The sequence below is a fragment of the Schistocerca cancellata genome, chromosome 7 (genome assembly GCF_023864275.1).
Source record: "Schistocerca cancellata isolate TAMUIC-IGC-003103 chromosome 7, iqSchCanc2.1, whole genome shotgun sequence".
NCBI classification, from domain to species: Eukaryota; Metazoa; Arthropoda; class Insecta; order Orthoptera; family Acrididae; genus Schistocerca; species Schistocerca cancellata.
The window spans coordinates 486,981,740-487,006,424 of NC_064632.1; the positions used below are offsets into that span (position 1 = coordinate 486,981,740).

The 24,685-nt window shown below is 44.9% G+C and overlaps 1 protein-coding gene and 1 pseudogene across 1 annotated transcript in view; one reads left to right on the plus strand and one right to left on the minus strand.

Annotated features, from left to right (window-relative positions):
• Positions 1-24,210, minus strand: part of LOC126092041 (carotenoid isomerooxygenase) — a 374,906-nt gene extending 350,696 nt beyond the window's left edge. Inside the window, exon 1 of the mRNA XM_049907445.1 lies at positions 24,050-24,210. Within this exon, the coding sequence (XP_049763402.1) occupies positions 24,050-24,106 (57 nt within the window). The 5' untranslated portion in view covers positions 24,107-24,210. The remainder of the gene's footprint in view (positions 1-24,049) is intronic.
• On the plus strand, positions 6,468-6,585 carry LOC126093722 (5S ribosomal RNA; annotated as a pseudogene).
• Positions 24,211-24,685: the final 475 nt, after the last annotated feature.

Here is a 24,685-nt window from a genome sequence, read left to right on the forward strand (position 1 = left end):
AGGTATCTCTCATGGATCGGATAGGTGCGCTAGAAAATGTCAAGAAACTAGAGAGAAATGCCATCACGAAAATCCTGTGACTCAATAAGACAGACGAAGCTACAGATTGCGGAGTAGACACAACACGGAACATATATCTAACATAACACCTGACATAAAGAAACATCGACTGAAATTTTACGGGAATGTTAAGAGAACGTCGGACACCCGACAAACTAAATGGATCTCTGAGTACACAGAAAGCACTGAGAAGATGAATTGCATCATCGAACTCAGAAAAGACCTGCAAGATGGTGGCACAACAGATTCATATATCGTCGGTAGGCAATAAAAACCTTGTAACTTCAGTTTGTTAAATTTTGCAGGTAAAACGGAAACAGTTTCTTAAAAAATAATATAAAGTGATACAGAAAGTTGCTACTCGTGTAACTATATAGTAGAAGCCTAGTTATTGACAGTTTAGAGAAATCCACGCACTTTCAAATCTATATCTACATCCATACTCCGCAAGCCACCTGACGGTGTGTGGCGGAGGGTACCCTGAGTACCTCTATCGGTTCTCCCTTCTATTCCAGTCTCGCATTGTTCGAGGAAAGAAGGATTGTCGGTATGCTTCTGTGTGGGCTCTAATCTCTCTGATTTTATCCTCATAGTCTCTTCGCGAGATATACGTAGGAGGGAGCAATATACTGCTTGACTCTTCGGTGAAGGTATGTTCTCGAAACTTTAACAAAAGCCCTTACCGAGCTACTGACCGTCTCTCCTGCAGAGTCTTCCACTGGAGTTTATCCATCATCTCCGTAAAGCTTTCGCGATTACTAAATGCTCCTGTAACGAAGCGTGCTGCTGTCCGTTGGATCTTCTCTATCTCTTCTATCAACCCTATCTGGTACGGATCCCACACTCCTGAGCAGTATTCAAGCAGTGGGCAAACAAGCGTTCTGTAACCTACTTCCTTTGTTTTCAGATTGCATTCCCTTAGGATTCTTCCAATGAATCTCAGTCTGGCATCTGCTTTACCGACGATCAACTTTGTATGATCATTCCATTTTAAATCACTCCTAATGCGTACTCCCAGATAATTTATGGAATTAACTGCTTCCAGTTGCTGACCTGCTATTTTGTAACTAAATGATAAGGGAACTATCTTTCTATGTATTCGCAGCAAATTACACTTGTCTACATTGAGATTCAATTGCCATTCCCTGCACCATGGGTCAATTCGCTGCAGATCCTCCTGCAATTCAGTACAATTTTCCATTGTTATAACCTCTCGATACACCACAGCATCATCCGCAAAAAGCCTCAGTGAACTTCCGATGTCATCCACAAGGTCATTTATGTATATTGTGAATAGCAACGGTCCTATGACACTCATAACTCTATGATTATGGAGTTACTGCTTACTGGAATTACGAGTTTTCACAGACAGATGGAGTTACGACGTTTTCATTGCCTACCATCAGTATGTGGGACATAAAATACATTAATCCACAAAGTATACAGTTGGAAAGTCAGCAAAGAGGTCAATAAATTAAAGATGCGAACAACTTGGTCGATACAAAGGAAGAAAATCCATAGTGAGAACATTAAAGAAATGAGGCGTCTGAGAAAATCTCATATCAAATATACGCTTCGATTGGTCCCCTAGCGGCATATGAGCGTCTAATAACAATAATAATAATAATAAAGAACGATCTTATCATAAGGAAAAAGCTAGATGTAGGCTGACGAAAACAATGATGAAAATAACATGGTTATTAACGTATATATGCGGCTGAACATTGATAGTCGATCTGGAAAAACTTGGGCGCCAGGAAGATCGAATCATGTAGTGTTACTGCTGGATATCAAATTAGTTCACGTTACACGAGAAGGTGGGTGGATTAAGGTTTAACGTCGCATCAAAGACATGGGTATTAGAGACCGCAAGTTCGAACTGAAGAAAGATGAGAAATGAAGACGGTCTCTTTCTTCACAGAGGGACCATCCTGGCATTCTACATCTACGTCTACATGGTTACTCTGCAATTCACACCTAAGAGCCTGGCAGAGGGTTCGTCGAACCATTTTCATACTACTTCTCTACCATTCCACTCTCGAATGGCGCGTGGGAAAAATTAACTCTTAAATCTTTCCGTTCGAGCTCTGATTTCTCTTATTTTATTATGATTATCATTTCTCCTTACGTAGGTGGGTGTCAACAAAATATTTTCGCATTCAGAAGAGCAAGTTGGTGATTGAAGTTTCTTAAATACACCTCGCCGCAAAGAAAACCGCCTTTGTTTCAGTGACTATCACCCAACTCGCGTATCATATGAGTGACACTCTCATCCCTATTGCGCGATAACACGAAACGAGCTGCCCTTCTTTGCACTTTTTCGATGTCCTCCGTCAATCCTACCTAGTAAGGATCCCACACCGCGCAGCAATATTCCAGCAGAGGACGGACAAGTTTAATGTAGGCTGTCTCTTTAGTGGGTTTGTCGCATCTTCTAAGTGTTCTGCGAACAAAGCGCAGTCTTTGTTTCGCCTTCTCCACATTACTATCTATGTGGTCTTTCCAGTTTAGGTTGCTCGTAATTGTAATTCCTAGGTATTTAGTCGAATTGGCAACCCTTAGATTTGTGCGATTTATCGTATACCAAAAATTTATCGGATTTCTTTTAGTATCCATGTGGATGACCTCGCACTTTTGTTTGTTTAGTGCCAACTGCCACTTTTCGCACCATACAGAAATTCTCTCTGGATCGTTTTGTAATCGGAACTGATCGTCTGATGATTTTACTAGACGGCAAATTACAGCGTTATCTACAAACAATCTAAGGGGCCAGCTCAGATTATCACCTAGATCATTTATGCAAATCAGGAATAGCGGAGGGCCTATGACACTACCTTGCGGAACGCCAGATATTACTTCTGTTCTACTCGATGATTTACCTTCTATCACTACGAACTGTGGCCTCTGAGAGGAAATCACGAATCCAGTCACACAACTGAGACGATACTGCATATGCACGCAATTTGATTAATAGTCGCCTGTGAGGAACGGTATCAAAAGCCTTCTGGAAATCTAGAAATATGGAATCGATCTGAGATCCTTTGTCGACAGCACTCATTACTTCATTGGACTATAAAGCTAGCTGTGTTGCACAAGAACGATATTTTCTGAATCCGTGTTGGTTACGTATCAATAAGTCATTTTCTTCAAGGTGATTCATAATGTTCGAGTACAGTATATGCTCCAAAATGCTACTGCAAATTGAGGTCAGTGATATGGGTCTAATTCAATGGGTTACTCCTATTTTCTTTCTTGAATATTGGTGTGTCCTGTGCTACTTTTCAGTCTTTAGGAACAGACTTTGTCAGGTGAGCGGTTGTACATGATTGCTAAGAAAAGCGCTATTGTGTCTGCATACTCTGAAAGGAACCTGACGGGTAAACCATCTGGACCGGACGACTTGCCTTTCTTAAGTGATTTGAGTTGTTTCGCAACACCTCAGATATCTACTTTTATGTCACTAATGTTAACAGCTCTTCTGGTTTCGAATTCTGGAATATTTACTTCGTCTTCTTTCATGAAGGAATTACGGAAAACTGTATTTAGTAACTCCGCTTTAGTGGCACCATCATCGGTAACATTTCCATCGTTATCGCGATTAGAGCGATTTAGGCAAACTATGGAAAAACTAAATGTGGATGGCCTGACAGGGATGTGAAACGCCGTGCGGCAGAAAGAGTGTTCATCATCTTCTCACTGCGCCACCTCGATCGCGCAAGATCGTGGACCTGTAGCAGAGCTCGTCGGATCCTGTAGCCGCCTGCTGTCACTGCAACTCGCTGCACAGGAGAGTTGCGGGTCTGTATCACGTTGGGCCGTCAGCTGGCGTGCAACGGCCCCACGTCACGGTTCGGTTGCCCCCTACGCTCTTCTCTTCCTGAGGCACACGCAAGGGGCAGACTCGGCATTCGTCGTCGTCGTCGTCGTCGTCGTCGTCTAAAGCGCTAGTCATATTTGGTTTTTCTGATCGTGAGTTTCTTTTTCCATTCTATTTACCTGTGTCATGTTCACAAGATACTGGAATTGGTGACCTCTACGGATCTCATCATATTTTGTCGTAATCTTTTCTGGTGTAGCTTCTTAGCTTGACATGTATTCCATTCTCTTGAAGGAGTTCTATTGCCAGACCTTCCCAGACTTCTCTTTCAGGATCTCAGTTATTATTGTTATGTTATTATTATCATCCACGTTTGGTCGACATTTCACCACGCGATGTAGAACAACGGGAATTATATAATTTTCTTTTAGCTTTCCTTTCATGTCATGTTACCTAAGTTCTCTTCGAATGGACTATTTTACCATCCTGAAACCAATCAGTTCCGTATACCTGGCCAACAGTCCTGAATTTTCTGTTTTCTTCTTTTTCTTTTTTTAATTTCTGTTACGCTATTAGTATTATTATAGATGTTACCGTTGGTCTAAGGTTTGTATAAAATATAACAGCAACGTTTATGAGTTATGTGCAACAGTAAACTGCTCATGATTTTTCATGTATATCATAATAGCGTAAAACGTCTGATTAATTTTACCAGGTGTAGTAAATGCACAAACACATAAACAAAAAGCGGTCATAGCCTTACTCTCTACAGGCGCATATTACCTACAGTGTGTTCTCTGTACAACAGAGAAAAGAAAAATCTAAGTTCCCAGATTCAACTGCTTACTGATGGCTAGCAAAAAAATCATGGAAACTATAGTTTAGCTTGAAACACAAACCTTTTGCAGTATACAAATGCACGTGATTTACGAATTATCACATGTCAGATTTAATCATACTAGATAAACGTATTGCCGGCGACGGTGGCCAAGCGGTTCTAGGCGCTTCAGTTCGGAACCGCGCGACCGCTACGATCGCAGGTTGGAATCCTGCCTCGGGCATGGATGTGTGTGATGTCCTTAGGTTAGTTAGGTTTAAGTGGTTCTAAGTTCTAGGGGACTGATGACCTCAGATGTTAAGTTCCATAGTGCTCAGAGCCATTTGAAACATTTTTTTGATAAACGTATTTTCTCTTACGCTATAACCCGATAACATTTGCTACGAAATTCACTGTGCTAAATTACTTGTTACCAGTCACTTCTAAGTAGTCTTATTTCTGCTGCAGCAGTGCCGGCATTGAATTACGAATGAAACCTTAGCAAAGTTACTACTGGGCGACAGTACTTGTGGATCCTGACTATGTGTAAACTGCGGCGGCACTGTTGGGTTCTGGCCGGAGTCACAGATTGTGCCAGACCTGGTGGATGCAATGGAGAAAATAAGATATCGATGTTTCGGTAATTTTGCCAAGATATGTCGATTTCATTTATCGATACCTTTCTCATTGATATATCGGTACATCGATATCGATATATCATTACCGAGTGCCGATATTTTTAATTTGTATTATATTTTATTGCTTTTTAGCTCCTCACATCACTGTAACACGATCGGGCCTTTTGACACTGACAGTACCCTGCTGGAAGACGCCAATGCCGTCGGGTCGGGGAAGACATCAAGCATGAAGGGATCCGCAACACTGATGGACTATGGTCCACAGTTGTCATGGTGTCTTCATTTCTACTATAGATCGATGGAAGCCAAGGTCAATGTTCCCCATGGCATAATACTCCCCTCCGCCCCTTCGAACGTGGTAAGGTGGGTACTTCGAGCAACCGTTCGCCTATATGACGGTACATTCGGCCACGACTATCGACCTCGTGTAACAAGAAACGTGGTTAAACCGACCACGGTCCAATCTCGATAATCCCGCGCTTACTACGTTCGCAATTGTCGATGTCGTTGGGTAAACTTCAGAACACGTAGGGGTCGCCAGCTTTGGAGCGCTGAACGGTGTGGTCCGAAACATATTCGCAAGCACCGTCACTGTACTGGTTCATCAGATCGCCTATCCTACTCTACAGAGCGGGCAAGCTTCAGACCTCCATGTTCTGTGACGTAGCGAGGACGTCCACTACCTTATCGCCCAGTTATTATACGGTCATACAACTACGTTCCATAAATACTACAGCAGCATGCGAAAAGCCAGCCGACCAGCTTCGCTGTTTCTAAGATGATCGTTCACAGTCGCGTAGCCGTATGAATCTGCCTCTTGACAAAACCGTTATATCCGTGGATTTCCCTACTTCTGGCCCGTATCGTCATTAGAATGATTAACCAATCGTCTCTGCTCCACTTATACACTGAGTTGATAAACATCGTGGGATATCGATATGCACATATACACATGGCGGTAGTATAAAAGGGCATTGTATTGGCGACGATATCATTTGTACTCAGATGATTCATGTGAAAGGTTTCCGACGTAATTTGGGCCGCACGACGGGAATTAAGACACTTTGAAAGCGGAATGGTACTTGGAGCTAGATGCAAGAGAAATTCCATTTCGGAAATGGTTAGGGAACTCTGTGCCAACGGCCTTGCCGCAGTGGTAACACCGGTTTCCGTCAGAACACTCAAGTTAACCGCTGTCGGACTGGGCTAGCACTTGGCTGGGTGACCATCCGGCATGCCGAGCGCTGTTGGCAAGCGGGATGCACTCAGGCCTTGTGAGGCTAACTGAGGAGCTACTTGACTGGGAAGTAGCGGCTCCGGTCTCGGAAACTGACATACGGCCGGTGAGTGGCTGACCACATGCCCCTCCATATCTGCATCCAGTGACGCCTGTGGGCTGAGGATGACACGGCAGCCGGTCGGTAACTTTGAGCCTTCATGGCCTGTTCGGGAGGAGTTTAGTTTAGTTTAGTTTAGTTTTAGTTTAGGGAATTCTGTACTCCGAGATACGGTGTGTCAAGAGCGGGTCGAGGATACCAAATTTCAGGCATTGCCTCTCACCATTGACAATGCAATGGCCAATGGCCTTCACTTAACGACCGAGGGCAACAGCGTTTGTGTAGGTCGTCAGTGCTGACACACAAGCAACACTGCGTTAGGTAGCCATAGAAATCAATGTAGGAGGAACGATGAACGTATTCGTTAGGCCAGTGTGGCGAAATCTGGCGTTAATGAGCTATGACAGCATACGACCGACGCGAGTGCCGTTGCTAACAGCACGACATCGCCATTAGTGTCTCCTCGGCTCGTCACAATATCAGCTGGACCCTATATGATTACAAAACAGTGGCTGGTCAGATGTACCCAAATGTCAACTGGTAAGAGCTGATGGTAGGTTTCGAGTGGGACGCAGACCCCACGAAGCCATGGGCCCAAGTTGTTCAAATGGCTCTAAGCTCTATGGGACTTGATGTGTGACGTCATCAGTCTCCTAGACTTATAACTTGTTAAACCTATCTAACCTAAGGACATCACACACATCCATGCCCGAGGCAGGATTCGAACCTGCGACCGTAGCAGCAGCGCGGTTCCGGACTGAAGCGCCTAGAACCGTTCGGCCACAGCGGCCGGATGGACCCAAGTTGTCAACAAGACACAGTACAAGATGGTGGTTGCTCCATAATGTTGTGGGCAGGGTTCACATGGAATGGACTGGGTCTTCTGGTCCAACTGAACCGATCATTGGCAGGAAATGGTTATGTTCAGGTACTGGGAGACCCATTTGTGGCCGTTCATAGAGTTCATTTTTATGGATGACAATGCGCCATGTCACCAGGCCTCAATCGTTCACTATGGGTTTGTAGAACATTCTGGGCAATTCGAGCAGATTATTTGGCCAATTCGTGCACAAAATCCTCTACCGGCAACACATTTGCAGTTATGGACAGCTATAGAGTCAGCATGGCTCAGTATTTCGGCAGGGGACTTCCAACGATTTGTTGAGTCCATGCCACGTCCAGTTGCTGAATTATGACGAGCACAAGAAGGTCCGACACGATATTAAGAGGTATCCCATGATCACTGTATATCTTACTGATCGTTTCATTCAACGTGGTAGCGGGCAGTGGACATAATTGATTTCTCAGCTTATGAAGGTTCCTTCCTGTCCCACACACACGATTGGGGAGTGTAAAGACTGACTGTTTGTACCTCTCTGTGGGAGGCGTTATTGGGCCTGTTCGAGTTTGGAACATTTCTGTTATAATCTCTAGCCAGTCAAGCAAACCTTTTACCATCCGTATCACCCATTTTTGAATTAGCTTTCCTGCTGGTCTAACCTCATATGGATACCATGTACATAAGTAATTCCCAAGTACAGGCCGCAGAAGTGGTTGTACGCAGAAAGACTGCAGTTTCTTAGTATCCTATAAGTGAATCCTCATTAATGCTCTCTAAACTGCTGTGTAGTGTGTGACAGAGGGTACTTTCCATTCCAGTGTCTAATGAGGGATCTTCCCATTCCATTTATAACTACAGTCCCTATATAATGAATGCCTCTCTAATCTAATATTGTCTTCCAGATGTCTACATGAGTCAGTTTTTAAGTTTTCAGTGAAAACCGATTCTTGAAATCGTTAAATTTATTTTTTACGATGGAATTACAATGAAATCACTACGCTTAGCTGCATACAGGTGTTGATATACGTCAACGGGGACAGTCGAAAATGTGTGCCCCGACCGGGACTCGAACGCGGGATCTCCCGCTTACACGGCAGACGCTCTATCCATCTGAGCCCCCGAGAACACAGAGGATATTGCGACTGCAGGGACTTACCTCAGGCGCACCTCCCGTCAGACCCACATTCCCAACTCATTGTCCCACACTATATTCATACTGCCCCTGCCCATTATACTCATTACTCGCGGCTTTTTGACGATTCCCGTAAGAGTTTGGGCACTGTTTGTGTGCATCCACACAGAAGAAGATAGTCAAATGGCCGGTGAGCCTTATTTGTTATTTCGGACATGTCCGAAAGTACAGATACTATCTCCATATATGTTATTTTTTACGGTTTATTCCATGTCTTCCCATCAGTATCTGCCTTATAACATTTCTCGTCTTTTCCTCGACATTTTGCGGCAGCACGCACCTCTGTGACAATCTTATTTGCCGTTTATTGATGGTGTTCTGGAGTAACGACAAGCGCCAGAACAAAGATACGGAACGCAAGAGCAGAGAAGGCGGTGAGGAAAAGGCAGCCAATGGTGTGCGGAACTGCACTGTGCCATGTCAAAAGCGATACCTGGAAGAAGGGAATATAAGCGACGCTCCTGCTAGCCCCGGCCACTCAGATCGGCACCGGATCGCAGGTTCGAATCCTGCCTCGGGCATGGATGTGTGTGATGTCCTTAGGTTAGTTAGGTTTAAGTAGTTCTAAGTTCTATGGGACTGATGACCACCGATGTTAAGTCCCATAGTGCTCAGAGCCGCAAGCCACCCAACGGTGTGTGGCGCAGGGCACTTTACGTGCCACTGTCATTACCTCACTTTCCTGTTCCACTCGCGTATGGTTCGCGTGAAGAACGACTGCCGGAAAGCCTCCGTGAGAGCTCGAATCTCTCTACTTTTACATTCGTGATCTCCTCGGGAGGTATAAGTAGGGGGGAAGCAATATATTCGATACCTCATCCAGAAACGCACCCTCTCGAAACCTGGACAGCAACCTACATTGCGATGCAGAGCGCCTCTTGCAGAGTCTGCCACTTGAGTTTTCTAAACATCTCCGTAACGCTATCACGCTTAGAAAATAACCCTGTGACGAAACGCGCCGCTCTTCTTTGGATCTTCTCTATCTCCTCTGTCAACCCGACCTGGTACGGATCCCACACTGATGAGCAATACTCAAGTATAGGCCGAACGAGCGTTTTGTAAGCCACCTCCTTTGTTGATGGACTACATTTTCTAAGGACTCTTCCAATGAATCTCAACCTGGCACCCGCCTTACCAACAATTTTATATAATCATTCCACTTCAAATCGTTCGGTACGCATTTTCCCAGATATTTTACACAAGTAACTGCTACCAGTGTTTGTTCCGCTATCATATAATCTTACAATAAAGGATCCTTCTTTCTATGTATTCGCAATAGGTTACATTCGTCTATGTTAAGGGTCAGTTGCCACTCCCTGCACCAAGTGCCTATCCGCTGCAGATCTTCCTGCATTTCGCTGCAATTTTTTAATGCTGCTTTATCAGTGACGGGTATCAACTCGCCTGAAGTCTTCACATATCAAGGACTCTAAATTATATTGCTTGTCGCCCCTCGTTACCAACTACTACTTGTAAACCTCCAAAGTTAAGTATTGTTAATTGCTTTATAGAAATAAAAATACTAAAGTTATTTGTTCGAATTGTTGTGTAGCATTCCGAGGACGCCGCTTCCCGTAGGCACCTTATTAGCGACGAGTGGGCTATACCCATACATGGTATGACTGGTCAAATTGGTTCAAATGGCTCTGAGCACTATGGGACTTAACATCTGAGGTCATCAGTCCCCTAGAACTTAGAACTACTTAAACCTAACTAACCTAAGGACATCACACACATCCATGCCCCAGGCAGGATTCGAACCTGCGACCGTAGCAGTCTCGCGGTTCCGGACTGAGCGCCTAGAACCGCTAGACCACCGCGGCCGGGCCCGCATCTCGTAGTCGTGCGGTAGCGTTCTCGCTTCCCACGCCCGGGTTCCCGGGTTCGATTCCCGGCGGGGTCAGGGATTTTCTCTGCCTCGTGATGGCTGGGTGTTGTGTGCTGTCCTTAGGTTAGTTAGGTTTAAGTAGTTCTAAGTTCTAGGGGACTGATGACCATAGATGTTAAGTCCCATAGTGCTCAGAGCCATTCCACCGCGGCCGGCTATGACTGGTCATTTCTCGTTAATCCTATATATATAGGATGTTACAAAAAGGTACGGCCAAACTTTCAGGAAACGTTCCTCACACACAAATAAAGAAAAGATGTTATGTGGCCATGTGTCCGGAAGCGCTTAATTTCCATGTTACAGCTCATTTCGTCAGTATGTACTGTACTTCCTCGATTCACCGCCAGTTCCAACGTGATCAGATTGTAAATTTTCACAATCAACATGTGTGGGCTGACGAGAATCCGCACGCAATTGTGCACTCACGTCATCGACACAGATTTTCTGTGAACGTTTGGGCAGGCATTGTTGGTGATGTCTTGACTAGGCCCCATGTTCTTCCACCTACGCTCAATGGAGCACGTTATCATGATTTCATACGGGATACTCTACCTCTGCTTCTACAACATGTGCCTTTACAAGTACGACACAACATTTGGTTCATGTACGATGGAGCTCCTGCACATTTCAGTCGAAGTGTTCGTACGCTTCTCAACAACAGATTCGGTGACCGATGGATTGGTAGAGGCGGATCAATTCCATGGCCTCCACGCTCTCCTGACCTCAAACCTCTTGACTTTCATTTATGGGGGCATTTGAAAGCTCTTGTCTACGCAACCCCGGTACCAAATGTAGAGACTCTTCGTGCTCTTATTGTGGACGGCTGTGATACAATACGCCATTCTCCAGCGCTGCATCAGCGCATCAGGGATTCCATGCGACGGAGGGTGGATGCATGTATCCTCGCTAACGGAGGACATTTTGAACATTTCCTGTAACAAAGTGTTTGAAGTCACGCTGGTAGGTTCTGTTGCTGTGTGTTTCCATTCCATGATTAATGTGATTTGAAGAGAAGTAATAAAATGAGCTCTAACATGGAAAGTAAGCGTTTCCGGACACATGTCCACATAACAGTTTCTTTGTGTGTGAGGAATGTTTCCTGAAAGTCTGGCCGTACCTTTTTGTAACATGTGTGTGTGTGCATGCGTGACGACAACCAACGATCCTTTCTTTCAGTGCGTTTGCAAACTATGCTCGATCTCTTACGGGACTGAGGGACTGCAAGTAACGGGTTTATGGGTAGGCGTGGCTACGTCGGTAATGAGTAATGTGCTGGACATTGCTATCGGAGGAGAAGCGTGCTCGGATAGCCGATCCGGTTAAGACGACCGCTCGCCTGAAGTAAGAAGTCTGGGCTCGAGTCCCCAATTGGCACAAATTTTGACACGGCTAATGTCATTAAAACTTTTGAACGAACAATGTTTTAATTTCATTGTTTCATAGAATGACACTTAATCGAGGAGAATTTCATAAGCATTACGTCTGAGGTTATTACTAACACTGTTGGACAAATCATTAATATGCAACTCAGGTAATATCTGGAATAACGCCTCATTGTGACGCTCTTTCGTTGCCCTTGTCATTGAAAACCTCAATATACAAGTAAATGCAAATAGTAAATTTCTTAATTAGGGTACGATTCGTTACTAATGTGTCTAAAACAATTTCTGCGTTAGGTTGCAGGAAATATACAGGTTAATATCGGAACCCCTTAATTTCCTACTATACATGGACTCTACCGCGTAGAGACAAACGACGCACAATAGGAAACTATTATTCAGCTCAGCCCTGCAGCGTTAGAATACATACGGCACGTGTTCGACGCTTGCATTCCTAGAGCCGCAATAAGGTAATTCTGATTTCCACACAACGTTCCTGGAATCTTGCGGGAAAAGAACAATTGTCATGACTACGGAAATTTTTCTTCGGAGCGTACCAGTAGATGTTGCTGCCGTAGTGAATCACTTACAAGTATGAGCCGGCAGCCGTGCTGCCAGACAACACTGTACGTCTGCTCCTGTGTACTGAATACACAGTTCTTTGCAAGAACAATGATTTTACCCTCTTCAGCGTGAAATCACGAAGCAAGTACTCCGGATTTTTAAAATAATATTGGTATCGTTTTCATAGTGTTTTGTGCTTCTGCTGTCTTAAATTAGGATTAAAATAAATTTAGGAAGCTGTGACAGTTATTAGATGATCAGAGTTGTAGCGGGCGGGCGATGTACAATTAGTCATTGAATCTTCAAATGAGGTTTAATTAGCATTCGCGGCCGATTTCTCGATTACGACTGACGCGACTTTTAAATGGCTGTTTTCTTTTCATTAAAAGACTTATAAAAATAAAGAGGTATTAATATCGCTATAGAAACTGACCTCGTTGGTGTGGTCAGCGAAACGTCGGAGCAGCAATATCTTGCAGCATCTGGGCTGTCACTTGAGTGATGGTTATGTTGCGAAGTGCGTGACAGCGCTCCACTATTAATAACACCTGATATTTCGATATCTCCGTCTGTCTCTTGTCAGACTTAAACACGATGACGTTGTCAGGACCACGGTTTGCGATGGTAGGTGCAACTCTCCACTGTATTAAGCGTTAACAATGAATTATGATAATTTCACACGTGGTAAGGAAACTGGGGCTTAGTACAATTAGAGTGTATCAAGTATAGCGTGTACTAGAAGTTTGATGAGATTGTTCCCGCTACATTCGGTGCGACAGTGTGCTGAGAAGCAGAGTTATATCTCGCGCTCTCAGTGTCACAGGAAAATGGTACTCCTCTTTATTATGCTGAAACTATGATCTATCATGACAAACAATAGAAACAACGCATATTTTGTCATCCGCAGCGGGGTTACGAGATGCTTTAAGAACGAGAAAGAAATAGTTGTTGTTTGTTTGGGGGGAAGAGACCAAACAGCGAGGTCATCGGTCTCATCGGATTAGGGAAGCATGTCGGCCGTGCCCTTTCAAAGGTACCATCCCGGCATTTGCCTGGATCGATTTAGGGAAATCACGGAAAACCTAAATCAGGATGGCCGGACGCGGGATTGAACCGTCGTCCTCCCGAATGCGAGTCCAGTGTGCTAACCACTGCGCCACCTCGCTCGGTAAAGAAACAGTCATCGGCCTCGAAAACTCGAAAGTAACTATTTCAAATCCTTATTTGGTGACAGGCGGCAGTTGCCTCTACAAAACGTAATGAATAATACGATTGATATTACTCTTTAATAATCCCCGATGCACATTAAAGAACACTTGGTCCTCATTGTTCTCCGAACCACAGCGATTATTTTCAACTATCATCAGCCTTGTTAAATAAATCTCCAAGTTTCTTTCTATTGTTGTAGAGATGATAAAAAGAATGCTTTGGATAGCACAGGAGAATGAATAAAATTACAAAGGTAGGAATGACAGAAACAGGTAAAAATTACTGAGCAAGCGATGGGCACGTTTAAGGATTAGCAAAGAATTGCTGAAATGGCCCTTGGATTGGCAGAATGAGGAGTACACAAACCACTGTCAAACAATCGAAAATCGAGAACTGAGACCTAGATTACAACGTGTTCTCGACGTTCTCTAGGAAACACTGAGTATTCAAATACCACATCTGAAAACAAGACTTTCCATTACATACTGCGAATCGACTAATGTCGGTACCACCCAGCCCAGAAAGCGAACAGTTGTTGATAGCTCACATAAAAGCACAATTTAATCAGTACCATTAGCTGGTGACGGGCGTAGATATCAACGGGGATAGCTGAAAATGTGTACCGGACCGGGGATCTAACCCGGGATCTCCCGCTTTATGGCAGACGCTCTATCCATCTGAGCCACCAAGGGCACAGAGGATAGTACGACTGCAGGGACGGTCACCAGTGGCATCTGTTCTTTCGGACATGTCCGAATGTAGTGTGTGGACTGTAAGTTGAGGATGTGGTCTTATTGGGAGCGCTCCGGCGGTAAGTCCCTGCAGTCGGACTGTCCTTGTGCCCTCGGTGGCTCAGATGGATAGAGCGTCTGCCACGTAAGCAGGATATCCCGGAATCGAGTCCCACTATACATTTTTAACTGTCCCCGTCGATGTATATCAACGCCCGTCAGCATCTAATGTTATTGATTTAATTGTAATTTCATTCTAGAAAGCTGCGCGGGCACTAATGGCATCTGTTCTTTCGGGCATGTCTTCATAAAAGATCTTAGATTTGAATATGTTTGCATTTGTTTGGAGCTGTCTCTTACTGTGGGAATTCGGACAACGTCTCTTATTGTTCACTTGTTATACGAAAAGCATGTCTTATTGAAAAGCTATTCAAACAAATAATATTGAAGACGAATATTTTGTATTTGCATATGTATAACCCTAAAAACATTGGAAATTGGTTTACCGTTGTTGCATAAAAAGTTCAAAAATGGTAATGAAAACACCAGAGACTAAAAAATTTTGAAAATAAATAGTGAAGTAAATACTCAAACTTTTTAAAGTTTATACTTTTTAACTTCGATTGTGTGTGTGGGGGGTGATCTTAGTGATTATAGCAACAAATAAACTTGATCCAATTGTAAATTTTAAATTAATATTAATTGTAAATTCTGTTTTAAGCACGATGTAATTCTGAAACAATTTCGTTATATGTGCAAAAGATGACATGATAGACGAAATAACACTAGATACATACAGAGCCTTCGGGACCCCTAGCAGCTAGACTGTACCTAAAAAGTTCTTTGTTTTTGGTTGAATATTCGATTTGTTCCGCTTGTCAAGAACAAGGTTCTCGATTGCGTTATGTTCTCCATTCCACCCGCCGCTACCGCAGATGGTATGACAAAAACTGAGTGACGTTCCGCTTGAAAAGAAGGATGACGTAGTACACAACTCCCCGCACAACAACGTATCGCCGTCCTTCAGTTTCGTGAACTTAAGTAGCGCTATACCTGCCATGTCATCAGAGTCGAAACATCAGGTTTCACGTATCTGGTACCCCAGCTGTGGCCATCCCTAAAACAAAGTCATTTGCAAACACTTTCTCTGCCGCTGCCGTCCGTCTTTGGAACAAGCTGCCCTTCAAGTACTTCCGTTTTGCTGTGACATGAAACATGCATTGCCTGAGTACAAAAATTTATTTCTGAGCGACTCTACTAGATATACACTCCTGGAAATGGAAAAAAGAACACATTGACACCGGTGTGTCAGACCCACCATACTTGCTCCGGACACTGCGAGAGGGCTGTACAAGCAATGATCACACGCACGGCACAGCGGACACACCAGGAACCGCGGTGTTGGCCGTCGAATGGCGCTAGCTGCGCAGCATTTGTGCACCGCCGCCGTCAGTGTCAGCCAGTTTGCCGTGGCATACGGAGCTTCATCGCAGTCTTTAACACTGGTAGCATGCCGCGACAGCGTGGACGTGAACCGTATGTGCAGTTGACGGACTTTGAGCGAGGGCGTATAGTGGGCATGCGGGAGGCCGGGTGGACGTACCGCCGAATTGCTCAACACGTGGGGCGTGAGGTCTCCACAGTACATCGATGTTGTCGCCAGTGGTCGGCGGAAGGTGCACGTGCCTGTCGACCTGGGACCGGACCGCAGCGACGCACGGATGCACGCCAAGACCGTAGGATCCTACGCAGTGCCGTAGGGGACCGCACCGCCACTTCCCAGCAAATTAGGGACACTGTTGCTCCTGGGGTATCGGCGACGACCATTCGCAACCGTCTCCATGAAGCTGGGCTACGGTCCCGCACACCGTTAGGCCGTCTTCCGCTCACGCCCCAACATCGTGCAGGCCGCCTCCAGTGGTGTCGCGACAGGCGTGAATGGAGGGACGAATGGAGACGTGTCGTCTTCAGCGATGAGAGTCGCTTCTGCCTTGGTGCCAATGATGGTCGTATGCGTGTTTGGCGCCGTGCAGGTGAGCGCCACAATCAGGACTGCATACGACCGAGGCACACAGGGCCAACACCCGGCATCATGGTGTGGGGAGCGATCTCCTACACTGGCCGTACACCACTGGTGATCGTCGAGGGGACACTGAATAGTGCACGGTACATCAAAACCGTCATCGAACCCATCGTTCTACCATTCCTAGACCGGCAAGGGAACTTGCTGTTCCAACAGGACAATGCACGTCCGCATGTATCCCGTGCCACCCAACGTGCTCTAGAAGGTGTAAGTCAACTACCCTGGCCAGCAAGATCTCCGGATCTGTCCCCCATTGAGCATGTTTGGGACTGGATGAAGCGTCGTCTCACGCGGCCTGCACGTCCAGCACGAACGCTGGTCCAACTGCGGCGCCAGGTGGAAATGGCATGGCAAGCCGTTCCACAGGACTACATCCAGCATCTCTACGATCGTCTCCATGGGAGAATAGCAGCCTGCATTGCTGCGAAAGGTGGATATACACTGTACTAGTGCCGACATTGTGCATGCTCTGTTGCCTGTGGTTCTGTCAGTGTGATCATGTGATGTATCTGACCCCAGGAATGTGTCAATAAAGTTTCCCCTTCCTGGGACAATGAATTCACGGTGTTCTTATTTCAATTTCCAGGAGTGTAGCTATGCAGTTTGTTGTAAGTGCTAATTTAACTCAAAATTTTTTACCGATTCACTACTACATCTCTACGCGGATTTTTTCAAATAGTAGCTTAAATCATAAGGTTTTATTGATGCACTTCTACATGTGCTCTGACGGCATCAGTTACAGGAATTTCTACCGAGGTTAGTGTTTCAACAAAATGGTGCACCTCCACACTGACGGGTTAATTGTTCGGCAGTTCTTAGATGAAATTTTTCCGCACAGATGGATCTGTAGAGAAGGTTCAAACATCATGGGCATAACGTTCACAAACATAACCCTTCTTGATAATTTTCGTTGTGTTACGTTAAGGCTAAAATGTCTAGTTCATCAGTTAGTGGTGTGCAAACTCTTACTGCATGAATACGAGAGGCTGTAAAGGCGGCAACGGGAGAGATGTTCGCAAAAAACATGAAGGGAAATTCAGTATCCTCTAGACGTTCTACGGGCAAAAACGGAGCACTTGTGGAAGTGTATCCATAAAAAAAACTAAATGAGCTAAGTTACCATTTGCAACTAATCACATAGCTGTATCTAGAATAGTTCCTTAGAAATAATTTTTTGCAACCGCAGAATAACTTTGTGCTCACCTGAGCCTGATAAGATGTGAGAGAAGCCCTGATGGTCCTAGTCTTGCTAGGATTAATTAACCAATAAATAAAAACTGGACAAGTGCGAGTAGCAGTTGCGTTCTGAGGGTTCCATACAAATTTAATTATATACCGGTTGGTTATAATTAAAGTGCAACTACTCACACAGGCCCAATGTGTGCTGTAATTATCGTATCGCAGCGGAACTTCGTAGATATGCTTAAGTGTTAATGCGGAACCGATTTACGCTGGAAAACAAATAGCACTAATTTTAGCCACCAAGTACGAGGTGCATTCAAGTTCTAAGGCCTCCGATTTTTTTTCTCCGGACTGGAAAGAGATAGAAACATGTGCATTGTTTTAAAATGAGGCCGCGTTCATTGTCAATACATCCCAGAGATGGCAGCACCATACGGCAGATATTTACCGCCAGCGGCGAGAATGAGAACTGTTTTAAATACTTAAAATGGCGACGTTTTCCTTACTTGAACAGCGTGCAATCATTCGTTTTCTGAATTTGCGTGGTGTGAAACCAATTGAAATTCATCGACAGTTGAAGGAGACATGTGGGTGCGACAGTTTAATGAAGGCAGAACATCGTGTGACAACAAACCGAAACAACCTCGGTCTCGCACAAGCCTTTCTGACGACATGATCGAGAAAGTGGAGAGAATAGTTTTGGGGGATCGCCGAATGACTGTTGAACAGATCGCCTCCAGAGTTGGCATTTCTGTGGGTTCTGTGCACACAATCCTGCATGACGACCTGAAAATGCGAAAAGTGTCATCCAGGTGGGTGCCACTAATGCTGACGGACGACCACATGGCTGCCCGTGTGGCATGTTGCCAAGCAATGTTGACGCACAACGACAGCATGAATGGGACTTTCTTTTCGTCGGTTGTGACAATGGATGAGACATGGATGCCAGTTTTCAATCCAGAAACAAAGCGCCAGTCAGCTCAATGGAAGCACACAGATTCACCGCCACTAAAAAAATTTCAGGTAACCGCCAGTGCTGAAAAAATGATGGTGTCCATGTTCTGGGACAGCGAGGGCGTAATCCTTACCCATTGCGTTCCAAAGGGCACTACGCTAACAGGTGCATCCTACGAAAATGTTTTGAAGAACAAATTCCTTCCTGCACTGCAACAAAAACGTTCGGGAAGGGCTGCGGGTGTGCTGTTTCACCAAGACAACGCACCCGCACATCGAGCTAACGTTACGCAACAGTTTCTTCGTGATAACAACTTTGAAGTGATTCCTCATGCTCCCTACTCACCTGACCTGGCTCCTAGCGACTTTTGGCTTTTTCCAACAATGAAAGACACTCTCCGTGGCCGCACATTCACCAGCCGTGCTGCTATTGCCGCAGCGATTTTCCAGTGGTCAAAACAGACTCCTAAAGAAGCCTTCGCCGCTGCCATGGAATCATGGCGTCAGCGTTGTGAAAAATGTGTACGTCTGCAGGGCGATTACGTCGAGAAGTAACGCCAGTTTCATCGATTTCGGGTGAGTAGTCAATTAGAAAAAAAAATCGGAGGCCTTAGAACTTGAATGCACCTCGTATATACCTGGCGGTGTGAATGCAAGAAAGACTTAGAGAAATGGTTTCATATGTAACGGATTAAGGACGGGACACAGGCAGAAAAGTTCAGACAAGTGAGAGACGTAATTTGATGTCATTATTAACTGCTGTTTACACAATTTGGTTAATATGAGCACTAGAGACATCGATGAAATGCTGTACACCGCCAGATTTTCTCCTGGTGGCTAGAACTGGAATTAATTTTTTTCGTGTAAACCAGTTCCACATTAAGATATTGGCATATCTACTAAGTTCTGCGGCCTTACGATAATTACAGCCCACGCTGGACGTACGCAAGCAGCTGCATTTAATTATAACCACCCAGTTGACAATAATTTCATGTCGGTGAATGGTGTGGTGAAACGCTTTCAGTTATCCAGCTGCGGAAGGAGGGCCTACAGTTTAACGTGGAACCCAACTGGCGACTCCTCAGAGGTGAAGGCTATGTTAAAACGGAGACTGAAAAATCAATGGTCCGACCGAGAATGGATCCAGCGACCTCTTAGCTGGCAGGAACGGCCATTCTCGTCAGGCCAGGAGTGAGCTTGTATCAAAATATGTGACATAAAAAGGCCGCATGTTTTGATTGTACTGACTTAAAAGCTTAAGTTTTTATGCCTGCAAGGGACCGCAGACCTTAGTATTTACCATAAATTTTAACTTGATACCTACAATCGTTTCTGAGATAAAGGGAACAGACGGCCGTATCGGTTTATTATATTGGTTTAACCGCTCAAGCTTTATACGCCGCGAAGGGACTGCTGACTTTAGAATTTGACACAAATATCAATTTGATACCTCTACTCGTTCCTGAGAAAAGGGGGTCTAAGGAGACGGAAAGACATACGGACAAACAGTAGGAATATTAAACTTCCTGGCAGATTAAAACTGTATGCCGGACCGAGACTCGAACGAGGGACCTTTGCCTTTCGTGGGCAAGTGCTCTACCAATTGAGCTACCCAAGCACGACTCACGCCCCGTCCTCACAGCTTTACTTCCGCCAGTACCTCGTCTCCTACTTTCCAAACTTCACTTGCCCGCGAAAGGCAAAGGTCCAGAGTTCGAGTCTCGGTCCGGCACACAGTTTTTATCTGACAGGAAGTTTCATATCAGCCCACACTCCGCTGCAGAGTGAAAATCTCATTCTGGAGTAGGAATATTTTTATCTGGTATAGTTACAAATTAACAATTCTCGGATTTCTTGTACTGTCAAACCTTGCGTCTTACTAAATTTCTTGATTCTAGGTCAACAGGAATACCCTGTAGGTTTCGATGAGCGAGTTAGCGAGTATCAAAATATGTGACATGAATGGTCGAATCTTTTGATTTCATTGACGTAGATTCTGAAATTTGTTGCGTCGCGATGCCTCTACTCGTAACAGACCGACAATAAAGTGATCCTCTGAGGGTTCCGTTTTTATTACGTAGGTACGGAACTCTAAAAAGATTATTATTATTATTATTATTATTCGTTTCGTATCGTTTGCAGTCGATTAGACGTTTACTTGAACAAACTATGTGCACGCTGCCCAGTCGTTTTCACTTGTCAGTGACGAAACAGATTAACTGAAATGGGGAAAAAATATTAGTCTCTCCCTGTAGACACTTGTAGGGCGAATGCAAGTCAAGAAGCAATTTTTTCCTGTTATTGAAAGTGATAGTGGCAAGATATCGATACCAGGGATTCCAAGACTTTCAAGAATCTTTTAATTTCAATTCAGAAGTCGGATAACAAACAACAAAAGAAAATATTTTTACTGTGATAATTAAAAATCAGTTGTCGGATTTTTTCCTTTGGTTGTACTGTGGAACCTTGCTTCTTGCAAATTTCATGATTCTAAACCAACAGGAGGTAAATTTTAGGTTTTGATGAATGGGTTTGCGAGATGTGACATATAAGGCCGTATCTTTTGACTGCATTGACTTAGAAGCCTACAATTATAATACCGCCAACGGACCATAGGCCTTCGTGTGTGAAACAAATTTAATTTGATACGTCAACCCGTTCCTGAGGAAAAGTGATCTTAACAGACGGTCAGGCTGATAAGAAATGGCAAAAAAAATTTCTTTTCGTGAGATATAAACAAAAGAAAAATTCAGAGTACGAATTAAAATCCGCCGGCCGAAGTGGCCGAGCGGTTCTAGGCGCTACAGTCTGGAACCGCGCGACCGCTACGGTCGCAGGTTCGAATCCTGCCTCGGGCATGGGTGTTTGTGATGTCCTTAGGTTAGTTAGGTTTAAGAAGTTCTAAGTTCTAGGGGACTGATGACCACAGCAGTTAAGCCCCATAGAGCTCAGAGCCATTTGAACCAATTAAAATCCATGGAGAGGAAATAAAAACTTTGGGGTTCGCCGATGCCATTGTAATTCTGTCTGAGACAGCAAAGGACCTGGAAGAGCAGCTGAACGGAATGGACAGTGTCTTGAAAGTAGGATAAAGATGAACGTCAACAAAAGCAAAACGAGGATAATGGAATGTAGTCGAATCAAATCAGGTGATGCTGAGGGAATTAGATTAGGAAATGAGATGCTGAAAGTAGTAAATGAGTTTTGCTATTTGGGGAGCAAAATATCTGATGATGGTCGAAGTAGAGAGGATATAAAATGTAGACTGGCAATGGCAAGGAAAGAGTTTCTGAAGAGGAAAAATTTGTTAACATCGAGTATAGATTTAAATGTCAGGAAGGCGTTTCTGAAAGTATTTGTATGGAGTGTAGCCAGTATGGAAGATTAGACGTTTACTTGAACAAACTATGTGCACGCTGCCCAGTCGTTTTCACTTGTCAGTGACTTGGACGATAAATAGTTTAGACAAAAAGAGAATATAAGCTTTCGAAATGTGGTGCTACAGAAGAATGCTGAAGATTAGATGGATACATCACATAACCAATGAGGAGGTATTGAATAGGTTTGGGGAGAAGAGATGTTCAAATGTGTGTGAAACCTTATGGGATTAACTGCTAAGGTCATCAGTCCCTAAGCTTACACACTACTTAACCTAAATTATCCTAAGCACAAACACTCACATCCATGTCCGAGGGAGGACTCGTACCTCCGCCGGGACCAGTCGTACAGCCCATGTCTTCAGCGCCTTAAACCGCTCGGCTAATGGTTCAAATGGCTCTGAGTACTATGGGACTTAACATCTGAGGTCACCAGTCCCCTAGAACTTAGAACTACTTAAACCTAACTAACGTAAGGACATCACACACATTCATGCCCGAAGCAGGATTCGAACCTGTGACCGTAGTGCGCTCGGCTAATCCCGCGAGGCTTTCGAGTATCAAAATACGTGATCGACATAGCCGTATTTTTGACTGCATTGGGCAATACGGAAGCGTCCGATCCCGCGCGTCTGCTTTGACCCATGACGTCACAAATATGGCGGAAACGACCATAAACCACGATTCCAATATGGCGCATATAAAGTCGTTACGTACACATTATGAGGAGAAAATAAATCGAAAAACAAACATAAACACGTTCCACAAAAAGCCTAATGACACTAACGGGACAAGCGTGGGAAATAGGGGGTTTTTGGGTGGGGGCAAACTACATATAAACAAATTTAGACACCCACCCCCATACAAAACCACGCAAAACGACGAAAAAAACCGACATCACAAAACTCCCCAAATACCACTAAACACAATATCATCTGGAATCGGACACTTCCCTTGACCTATATAGCTCAACAGCAGCTCCCGATCCCATAAATTAGGACCTAACACTTCCCTTGACCTATATAGCTCAAAAACATCTCCTGATACAGCCACACATTGGGATCGAACACTTCCCTTGCTCTGTTATCCTTACAACATCTCCACATACAGCCGTCCCTGGTCCTAGACTTCGGAACTTTAAGTAAGCCTCATTTCTTCACAGCATACTGAACACTTCACGACTTCATCAAAAAATTCGAATAGTTGAAGAAATTTTATTAGAGGTAATGCACTGTCCCATCATAACCGACAACCGAAAACTGTTGACCCTGTCAGTCATATCCATACCTACCAAAGACGTAAAAAAAGCAATTTACCAAAATTCACACACGACGCCACACTCGCAAACTAAACCAAAAACATCACCTAACACACCACCAGAGAGCACCACCGATCGCATCAAAACGACACCTACAAACACGCCACTCTCACAAACTAAATTCCGCGCCGTCGTGACGTCACACGCCACAACAGCCTTACGTCACGGGTCAAAGCTGACGGGTGGGATCGGACGCTTCGGTCGACCCCTGCATGGACTTAGAAGCTGAACGTTTTTATATCGCCGAGAGACTGTAGATCTTAATATATGACATAAATTTCAGCGCGATACGTCTACTCGTTCCCGGAAAAAGGGTTTCGAACAGTCAGACAGACAGACAGACAGACAAACAACAAAGTTATTCTAGAAGTGTTCCGTTTGTATCGTATGAAGTACAGTACCCTAAAAGAAGTACGTTATTAAAATAACGATCATTTAGTTTTGTATCTTTCGTAGCCATAAAAGGAGCCGCAGTTCAGCAGCCGAAAGGGGTCCGCGACAAAAGCGCCACGCTGTAGAGGCCCGGCTCTCGTCCTGTATTTTTGACTGCATTGACTTAGAAGCTGAACGTTTTTACATCGCCGAGAGACTGTGTCTTTTTCTCGGGCTCGCCGCCTTTGTGGGCGAGGAACCCAGCGCAGCGACGTGTGCGCAGCACTCACCTTGTCGGGGTCGGTGGCGCTGAGCAGCTGGGCGATTGAAGGCCCCAGCGAGTTCATGGCGCGCCGTGTTGTGTGGAGAATCCGGCCGGCGGGGAAGCGCGGTCGATAGCGACTGCAAGTGCGGCGTGAGCAACGGCCGCGGCGGACTGACGCAGTCTGGCGACGCCGGGCGGCTCAGCGCACAACACGGAACAGCTGGCGGCGTCCGGCTCATGCGCGCCGCGCGCCACGCGCCACACTGCCCCCTTTCCTCGCAGCGGCGCCCTCGCGGACTTCGCCCACCGCACAATGCCTCAGCGGAACTTCCTCGTCTATAGGATTAGTGGAAAACCTCATACAAAGATGTTAAACAAATACTAACAAAGAGATAGAGGGGCTGGCCAATACTTAGCTCAGCTCAGTACAGCCGATAGATTACACAAAACAGAACAGAAAATTTACATTCCTAGCTTTCGGAACTTTGTTCCTTCATCAGGGAGGAGAGAGGGGGAAAAAAGGGAAGAAGGGAAAGTGGATTCAGCCCAGATTATGAAGCAACAGGGAAAGGTAAACAGGGAGGGTAGCAAGGAGGAGGCATGGTTGTCAGAGGGAAGCCAAGGATATTCTACTGTTAAGTACTGTGCCAGCTTCAAACCA